General features: G+C 58.3%; 1 protein-coding gene across 1 annotated transcript in view; it reads left to right on the plus strand.

The window, feature by feature from the left end:
* The window catches only part of HCN4 (hyperpolarization activated cyclic nucleotide gated potassium channel 4), a 43,005-nt gene extending 33,378 nt beyond the window's left edge, over positions 1–9,627 (plus strand). The window contains exons 3-8 of the mRNA XM_070621786.1: positions 26–187; positions 2,131–2,349; positions 4,354–4,500; positions 4,609–4,849; positions 5,180–5,344; positions 5,459–9,627. Of these exons, the coding sequence (XP_070477887.1) occupies positions 26–187; positions 2,131–2,349; positions 4,354–4,500; positions 4,609–4,849; positions 5,180–5,344; positions 5,459–6,915 (2,391 nt within the window). The 3' untranslated portion in view covers positions 6,916–9,627. The remainder of the gene's footprint in view (positions 1–25; positions 188–2,130; positions 2,350–4,353; positions 4,501–4,608; positions 4,850–5,179; positions 5,345–5,458) is intronic.

The following is a 9,627-nucleotide window of genomic DNA, read 5'->3' on the forward strand; positions in this document are numbered from 1 at the left end:
CCAATTTCTTCACCTCTGCCCTCAGATCTTCCACATGACCTACGACCTGGCCAGCGCCGTGGTGCGCATAGTGAATCTCATCGGCATGATGCTCCTGCTCTGCCACTGGGACGGCTGCCTGCAGTTCTTGGTGCCTATGCTGCAGGACTTCCCCGATGACTGCTGGGTGTCCATCAACAACATGGTGGTGAGCGCCCAGCCTGGCCCTCCCTCTGGGCACGGCAGTGGGGGTATGAGGCACATGTGGGCAGAGCAGGTCCACAACTTGGAACTCCTGAGTCCCAGCATGTAGGACCCCGAGGTGCCAGTGAGGTGCGCAAGGGCACGTGGTTCTAGCCGGTACAGGCCTGTCATGGAGCTCGTGGCTGTGTGCTGCTCCCTCTGCCTTCCTACAGCCTCCACTGCAGTTGGGAGCCTCGATATTTGGCCCCGATTTCACCCAGGGAGACTCAGACCTGGACTTCCTCCGATTATATCAGTTGTGGCAACGCCGGGCTGCTGGCTCCTGCCTCCCACCTCTGCTCCTCAGAGGCAGACCAGCCCTTAAAGCTGAGCCTGAGAAAAGAGGAACCTGTGAGGGGCACTGTTTGCAGCTTGCATAGACTCCTAGATCACACAGCTAGCCACTTTCTGCTCCAGCAGCAGAGCCAGGCTGTCCCCCTACCTGCCCTTTCCACCGCCCAGCCCTCGCCCCACATACACACACATCCTGGTCTCAGGTGAGGTCCTGAGCCTGGAGGGCATGGAGCCTGACCCCCTCCCTCCCTAGCCTTCCAACCCTGTGGGTGGGTAGGAGAAGTTGGAATTGGGGCCGTGGAAGCCGCAGGGCAGAGCCCCCCAGCCTCCCTCTGGACAGGGTGGGCACCAAGTGGGGCCGGAGACCCGTTGGACCTGTGAGCCTTTCTCTGGGTCCGGCAAATCCCTGCCTCTCTCCTTTTCCCTCTCAGTCAGGTTGGTTTGGTCTGAAGGCAAATCCCCAGGGCCCCAGGGGGGAAAACCACTTTGAAAGAGGTGAAAGAGACCCCGAGGCATCTTTCAGCATCAAACAGGGCTTTACAAAACAGCCTTTTGATGAGCTGCGTGTAAATGAATCTGCCATATGGATTGAATTTCCCGGTCCCCAGGGGCTCAGCAGGAAGGCCAGAAGCCCTGACTGGAGGCAGCTGGGGGGCCACCCCTGTTCCACAGGCAAGGAGCCTGGCCCCTTCTACCCCTGGAGATCAGCTCTGTGGACCTCCCACCCTGGTCTAGACTGGGAGCCTCCAGCCTAGCTCAGCTCTGTCCGGGAAGGTCTGAGTGACCTTGAACATGGCACCCAGCTCGTGTGCTTTCCTCCAGGTGCTTGGAACAACCTAGAAGTGTGGAAATACTTGGGGCTCTGGGCAGGGGTGCTGTGGGCCTTATGCTAGGGTGGGTTTCTGCATTGTCACCAACACATCTACCACGTGAGCAGAGAGGCACTGGGGTTCATCTGGTGGCCCCCTCATTTGGGACAGTTACCTCTGTTTGAGGGTGACAGGCCCACACATGCACTAAATTCAGGAGATGGCCCTTCTGAGCCCAGTGTTCCCACACTGAGGCTTCCTTGCGACACCGACTGGCTTTGGAGACAAAAATAGCCAGGAGCCTCGCTCCCTTTCTCCCTCCTCCTGCCCCAGCCTTGTGTGTTCCAGACAGCCCACCTTCTGGGGGAGGGTACTAGTGGCTGCTTCCCTGGATGGATGCCGGCGGGGTTCGCACGGCAGAACTTCAGCTCAGCAGCACTTTAACTTTTGCTCGCCCAGAATGAGGACAGTGTTTTTGGCTCAGTCTGCCAGAGTTTGTCCCCCCAGGGGAAGCATATCTGGTTTTGTAATTGAGGTCAGTGGGGAAATGGGCTTTGCTCCGCAGTAATTTGGAGGGGGCTGGAGTTATTTCAGCAGGGTGGCTTCCCTCATCACCAAGCGTTGTCAGTGTGGCCTCCCTGCCCCTCACTGAGGTTTTGGGCCAGCAGCAAGGTTGGGAGCCCCGGACTCGGCCACTGGGAAAGAGTTAGGTTAAGGGGTGAGAGGTGGCAGGGACTTTTCTAGGCCTGCCCTCTCACAAGTCTGAGCCCACTCACCCCCCATCCCCTAATCTGTCTGTCCACAGAACAACTCCTGGGGAAAGCAGTACTCCTACGCCCTCTTCAAGGCCATGAGCCACATGCTGTGCATCGGGTATGGACGGCAGGCACCCGTGGGGATGTCGGACGTCTGGCTCACCATGCTCAGCATGATCGTGGGCGCCACCTGTTACGCCATGTTCATTGGCCATGCCACCGCCCTCATCCAGTCCCTGGACTCCTCCCGGCGCCAGTACCAGGAAAAGGTAGGGCAGAGAGCCATGGTCCACCTGGGCTCTCTCAGGAGAACTTGCCCATTGGTCCTTTCCACAGGCTCCCTCGTGTCCAGCCCTGTGATTGGGACCCCCTGTGTGGGAGACAGAGGAGGAAGAGGGGGACCCCTCCTAGATGAGAACTACTTCAACTCCCTGGCCTTAAACTTGTAGATGTCTTTTTATCTGGACCCACCTTTCCTCCTGCTGTGGCAATTGAGGGCCTGTCTCTGCTGACTGAGGACCCCTCTCCCTCTTGCTGCCCCTGTGTCCAGAATCTCCTCCAGCCTCTCTCTCTCTGGACCTTCCCATCAGCACTGAAACTTGCTCATCTCTCCCTTGTTAAAAACAGCAGCCTTCCCTCCACCATCATCCAGCTTTGGCTGCTGTCTGTCTCTTTTTTCATGGACAAATTCGTAAAACAAACCAACCAAAAACCCACATTGTTTATGGCTACTGCATCCACTTTCTTATCTCAGCCCACTAAACCGAAGTTCACCAGCGCCTTCTGTGTTGCTAAAGCCAGTGGGTGCTGTTGGGTCCTCATCTCGCTCGGCTCCCTGCGGCAGTTGGCAGTTATACTGCCTTCTTGGCTTTGCTCTTGGTTTCCACGACCGCGCTCTCTGAGTTTTCCTCCTTCCTCTCTGGCCAGTCCTTCTTGCTCTCCTCGGCTGGCTTGTCTTGTCAGTCATCACACGTGGGGCCCTGGTGGCTTGGGCCGGGCTCTCTGCTGTTCTCTCTCCTGTCTTCCTAGTGCTACAGCTTTGCTACCCCCAGCCCCAGGCTCTGTGTTTGCCTCTATGCAGTGGGGCCCAAATGATATAATCAGCCCCCACCTTCTCCTTGGCTCCAGACTGTCCATTTGGTGCCTCCTGGACACCTCAACCTCCTCATGTCCAAAATGAGAACAGTCTCCCCACCCGCTTCACTCCAAACCTCCGCTCTTTCCCGTTTTGTTAGTGGATACAGTGGCACAGATGCCCAGGCCCAAAACCAGAAGCCACTCTTGAGGTCCATCTGTCATTAATGCCTAGCTCAGCACGTCATCTCCCTTCCCTTCATCCCAGCTGGCCTCTGCCTGGGCCGCTGCAGCTGGAAGAACATCAGCAAATGTCATCCCCCAGCCCTCCGTCGCTCTTTGGCACCCTCTGCAGCCGTACCGTGTCCCCACCTCTTTGGAGCACTAATATGTGAGAACAGGCTCCCCTATTCTGCTTGTTCCTGGGGTTTAGGGACTTCTCTTAAATCCCAGTATGGGAAGAACCTCACATTCTCACTCTCCACCCACAATCCAGGGACAGCTGTAGTAAGCCCCGCCTTCACTCCCAGGGTAGGTGGGAGCCTTGCTCATTGGGTTGAGCCCTGGGCACTTAGGTTCACAAATCTCTTGTCCCCAAACCTCTGTTTAAGGTCCCTGCTCTACTGGGCTCCTCCCCTGGGCTGGAGTGGCTCTTCAACAAAATGACTCAGCCTCGGCTGGGCCACGTTTGGATAGAGGCCATATGATGGGTCAGGCAGCCCGGCTTCAGCCTCCAATCCCTCTACCCCATTGCAGCCCGTTCTGCTGCCTATGCCAATTTGTTACCACGGGTAGGAGACGGCTCCTTCCAGAGTCAGTCAGGCCTCTCTGGCTCACAGTGTAACACAGAAAAGTCCAACATTCAGGGGAAACTGGATCGACCTCCTAGTCAGTTGGTCTCCTATATCTGGGATTAGACAGTTCCTATTGTCCCACAGCCATCTCCATAGCACTGAACGCGGTGAGACCAGACACTCTGATGGAGCCCCAAGCAGCTGGGAGTCAGGGCCATTTTCTGGGGCACAGCGTGACCACACCCACACTGAGGACCTCTGTCTTGAGGAGTTAAGGTTGGCCAAGACGGCCCACAGGGTCATGCAGCCCTGGTCACCAGCAGGGCTGAGGCCGGGCAGTGCCAGCTGGGGCCCTGGGGCCGGCTGGCAGGGGGTGACGCCCTCTCCTCCTTTCCTGGAACTCAGTACAAGCAGGTGGAGCAGTACATGTCCTTCCATAAGCTTCCGCCCGACACCCGGCAGCGCATCCACGACTACTACGAGCACCGCTACCAGGGCAAGATGTTTGACGAGGAGAGCATCCTGGGCGAGCTGAGTGAGCCGCTGCGGGAGGTGAGCTTGCCCACAGCCAGGCCGGGCAAGGGAGCAGGCCTTCCTCTCGGGTGGCTCCCCTCACCTCCTTCTCCCCCTCTTTCCCAATCCACCCCATCTGGGGAGCAGGAGATCATTAACTTTAACTGCCGGAAGCTGGTGGCCTCCATGCCACTGTTTGCCAACGCGGACCCCAACTTTGTGACATCCATGCTGACCAAGCTGCGCTTTGAGGTCTTCCAGCCAGGGGACTACATCATCCGCGAAGGCACCATCGGCAAGAAGATGTACTTCATTCAGCACGGCGTGGTCAGTGTGCTCACCAAAGGCAACAAGGAGACCAAACTGGCAGATGGCTCTTATTTCGGAGGTGAGGCAGCCAAGGGGCTCTGGGGGGACAGGGGAATGGGCTGGAGAGACACCAAGGATGGTAGGCATGGCAGGCCCTTCGTGGCTACTGCCCAGAGGTGGGTGTCTGTGAGACCAGTATAGGAGTATGGTTCCAGAGATGGGAAAGACCATCCAGCACCCATTTGGTGGGGGAGGTGGGCATGGCATCCAATGTGGTCACAGCTAGCGGGTAGGAACCTTGTGAACCTGTCAAGCTTCTGGACCAGGCTTTGGGGACCTAGGTCAGAGTGAGGCAGGAAGCCCTGTGGAGTCTGACAGAAGCCTACCCTGACTCCTGCTGTCCTGGCAGAGATCTGCCTGCTGACGCGGGGTCGGCGCACAGCCAGCGTGAGAGCCGACACCTACTGCCGCCTCTACTCGCTGAGCGTGGACAACTTCAACGAGGTGCTGGAGGAGTACCCCATGATGCGGCGGGCCTTCGAGACTGTGGCGCTGGACCGCCTGGACCGCATTGGTGAGGGAGCTGGGTGGGAGGGTAGGAGGGAGTGTTCCCTGCCCCACGAGCTGGGGCGGGCTCCCCCTCTCCGCCCCTTCTGGCCTGAGTTCCTGCTCTTGTTCTGTGGCCCAGGCAAGAAGAACTCCATCCTCCTCCACAAAGTCCAGCATGACCTCAACTCAGGCGTCTTCAACTACCAGGAAAATGAGATCATCCAGCAGATTGTGCAGCATGACCGCGAGATGGCCCACTGTGCACACCGTGTCCAGGCTGCCGCCTCTGCCACCCCGACCCCCACACCCGTCATCTGGACCCCGCTGATCCAGGCACCACTGCAGGCTGCCGCTGCCACTACCTCCGTGGCCATAGCCCTCACCCACCACCCACGCCTGCCCGCCGCCATCTTCCGCCCTCCCCCAGGCCCCGGGCTGGGCAGCTTCGGGGCCGGGCAGACACCAAGGCACCTGAAGCGGCTGCAGTCCCTTATCCCTTCTGCCCTGGGCTCCGCCTCACCTGCCAGCAGCCCGTCCCAGGTGGACACACCATCTTCCTCCTCCTTCCACATCCAACAGCTGGCTGGATTCTCTGCACCCGCCGGACTGAGCCCTCTCCTGCCCTCCTCCAGCTCTTCCCCACCCCCTGGGGTCTGTGGCCCCTCCCCAGCTCCCACACCATCTGCTGCAGCTGCCACCACCACTGCCGGGTTTGGCCACTTCCACAAGGCGCTGGGTGGCTCCCTGTCCTCGTCCGACTCTCCCCTGCTCACCCCACTGCAGCCTGGCGCCCGCTCCCCACAAGCTAACCAGCCGCCACCCCCTCTGCCGGGGGCCAGGGGAGGCCTGGGACTCCTGGAGCACTTCCTGCCGCCCCCACCCTCATCCAGGTCCCCGTCATCCAGCCCAGGGCAGCTGGGCCAGCCTCCGGGGGAGTTGTCCCCAGGTCTGGCCGCTGGCCCACCAAGTACGCCAGAGACACCCCCACGACAGCCTGAGCGGCAGCCCTTTCTGGCAGGGGCCTCTGGGGGGGCTTCTCCTATAGCCTTTACCCCCCGAGGAGGTCTCAGCCCCACTGGCCACAGCCCAGGCCCCCCAAGAACTTTCCCAAGTGCCCAACCCCGGGCCTCTGGCTCCCACGGTTCCCTGCTCCTGCCACCTGCATCCAGTCCCCCACCCCCCCAGGTCCCCCAGCGCCGGGGTACACCACCCCTCACCCCAGGCCGCCTCACCCAGGACCTCAAGCTCATCTCAGCCTCTCAGCCGGCCCTACCCCAGGATGGGGCGCAGACTCTCCGCAGAGCCTCCCCACACTCCTCTGGGGAGTCCATGGCTGCCTTCCCGCTCTTCCCCAGAGCTGGGGGCGGCAGTGGGGGCAGCGGGGGCCTCGGTCCCCCTGGGAGACCCTATGGTGCTGTCTCCGGCCAGCACGTCACTCTGCCTCGGAAGACATCCTCAGGTTCTTTGCCACCCCCTCTTTCTTTGTTTGGGGCAAGAGCCGCCTCTTCTGGGGGGCCCCCTCTGACTGCTGCCCCCCAGAGGGAACCTGGGGCCAGGTCTGAGCCAGTGCGCTCCAAACTGCCGTCCAATCTCTGAGCTGGGACCCCTCCTCCCTCTCCTCGCTTTTTTTCTCCCTTCAGGTTTAACTGTGATTAGGAGATAATACCAATAACAATAATAATTATCATTTAAAAAAAAACTCACACCAGAAAAACAAAAGACAGCAGAAAATAACCAGGTATTCTTAGAGCTATAGATTTTTGGTCACTTGCTTTTATAGACTATTTTAATACTCAGCACTAGTGGGAGGGTGGGGGGAGGGGAGCAGGCAGGGCCCAAACACAAAAGCCAGAGGAAGGCAGGTGGGGTCTCTGGGGCTTGGCAGGGGTGGGGGTGACCCATGTTTGGGGTTCCTAGAGCAGATCTGTCATTGTATTCGTTTAAGGGCAACAGCCATTGCCAGCCCCTTAGCTGTGAACTTGGAGCCCCATTCTGCTGGGGGTCATCTTGTTGCCCCAGAAAGGGGCTGCCCTTGGGTGTGTTCCTGGGGAGCCTCAGTTGCCTGAGTCCTTGGGACAAAACAGGGCCAGGGCCCTGAGAGTCTTGCGTTTTTTCTACTGCAAACTTAGCAAGATATGTATATGAATATGTATATGTATATGTATATGTATATGTATGTAAGATGTGTATATGTATAGCTATGTAGCGCTCTGCAGAGCCATGTAGATAGCCACTCACATGTGTGCACATGTGTGTGCAATCTAGTTTAACCCCATGTCGCCAGGACACCCAGGTCACTTGACATCCAGCAGCCAACCTTGGCCCTGCCACTGGGTCTTGGGGAGTCTTCTCTCCAGGCCTCAGGGAAGAGTCCCCCAGGGTTCTCAGCAGGCCCCCTCTCTCCCCATGTCTGGTCTCCGATCCAGACCCAGACTGACCTCTCACCTCGTGGAAGCAGAAGACTCGGCTGTGCCTCTCCTTTCCTGTAGGGCCTCAAGCACATCCTGTCGCCTCTGTGGCCCTCGGTTTTCCCATCTGTACAGTGGGAGGTGAGAGAACTTCTTTACTGAGTCTGCTCTGTGCCAACCACTGGTTTAGCGCTGTGCACTCATTAACTCCTTCCATGTACAAAGACCACGAGGCAGGTCTTTTGATTCTCCCCATTTCACAGATGAGGAGACTGAGTTTGGGTAATTTTTCCAGAATCATGTAACTAGGAGTGGCAGAGCTGGGACTGATCGGAGATTTGCATCCAAGCCTGCCCGGGGAAGAGCCCGTGCGCCTTCCCTGAGAGCACTGTGCAGAGGGGCTGAGTTAGGTGGCCTCCAGACATGGTGCAGAGGGAAGGGAATCAGACCTGGTTTGAATCCCAGCCCTGCCACTCCTTAGCTGTGTGCTCTTGGGCAAGATATCTGACCTTTTCTGTTACCTCATTTGTGCAATGAGAATAATTATGGTCCCGCCTCACCAGGACCTATGAGGACCAGATGAGAAAAGTCCTATATGTGAAACGCCCAGCCCAGCACCTGGCACGTACCATAGTAGGTACTCAGTAAATCATGTTTTTCTGCCCCCTCCTCATGCTCCCTCCCCAGCCTGTTGCTCCAGTGAGCTATGGTGGGAGCCCGGGCACGTTGCTGAGGGCTCCAGGACTTACATCTCAGGATGCAGGAGGGGGCTGGGTCTCCTGAGGAGCCTAAAGAAGGTGTGTGGCCACTGGTGGGCTTGAGCCAGGCCTTGAGATGTGGGAGGAGTTAGAGGGAATGGGGAGAGGGGAGGAAGGGAAGGAAGAAGGAAGGACAAGTAAAGGAAAGAGAGGAAGGAGGGAGCAGGAGGTGGGCTGGGGTGCACGGTGGGGGTGTGACTGAGGTAGATGTGGGGCTGTGGAGTCAGGGGCTTTGGGAGGAGATCCAGAGGCCGGAGGGTCAGAGGGAGGGCCCTGGAGGACAGATAAGGGGATTGGCCTTGATTCTTGAAGGCAAGTAGGAGGCAGAAGCAGGTCCAGAGTGAGGGCCAATGTGAAGGCAGCTCAGATGCCTCCTGAGGCATGATCCTCCCCAGCAAGACCCTGCCAGAGCCAGGGTCAAAGGTCTGCTCCCTGCCTATATGGCAGGAGCAAGTTTGGCTGCCAAGTCCTGAATAATGAGGAAGGCTGGTTCCACCTTGTCCTTCCAGAAGCCTCCTCCATGCTCCAAGCCGGAAGGTTGGCAAGATCAGGTTTTGTCCTGAGCTGTCCTGGGATGTGAGACAGGCCAGTTTCTCCATAGATGGGCCACAGGGACTGGGAGGCAATAATCCGGGAGAGAAGGGGGTGAAGGATCCTGGGGTCTTAGGTAGAGGCTAGGAGCCGCCTGGCCTTGGTCTCTACTGGGGCCCCGGGAGTTCTCAGAGCTGGAAGGATTTAATCAGTAGCCTCGATCTCAGTTCTACACCCACCCCTGCCCCCCAAGGAAGACATCAGGACTTGATCCAAACCCACAGTCTAGTCCTGGAGGTGGCAGGGCAGGTGGGGCGGGGCAGGAATGGGGGTGGAGAGCCCAGGGGCAAGGAGAGTGAGGACCACCCCCCTTGCCATCAGGGCCTGGGCTCACCACCCTCTTCTCTTCACACACACACACACGCACACACATTTTATAAAAGCTCCAACCCAGTCCAGCCCCTCCACAGAGACTGGGGGAGCCGGGTCCGGTCAGTGGGGCGTCCTATGCCGAATCCCCCACAAGCAATTTTCAAATCTTCCACTTTTAAAACAGAAAACGGTAAATGGGCCGTGTTGTATATTTTATTTAAATAAAAAAAATTCCAGCA

Source organism: Equus przewalskii, chromosome 1 (assembly GCF_037783145.1).
Source record: "Equus przewalskii isolate Varuska chromosome 1, EquPr2, whole genome shotgun sequence".
Classification (NCBI taxonomy): Eukaryota; Metazoa; Chordata; class Mammalia; order Perissodactyla; family Equidae; genus Equus; species Equus przewalskii.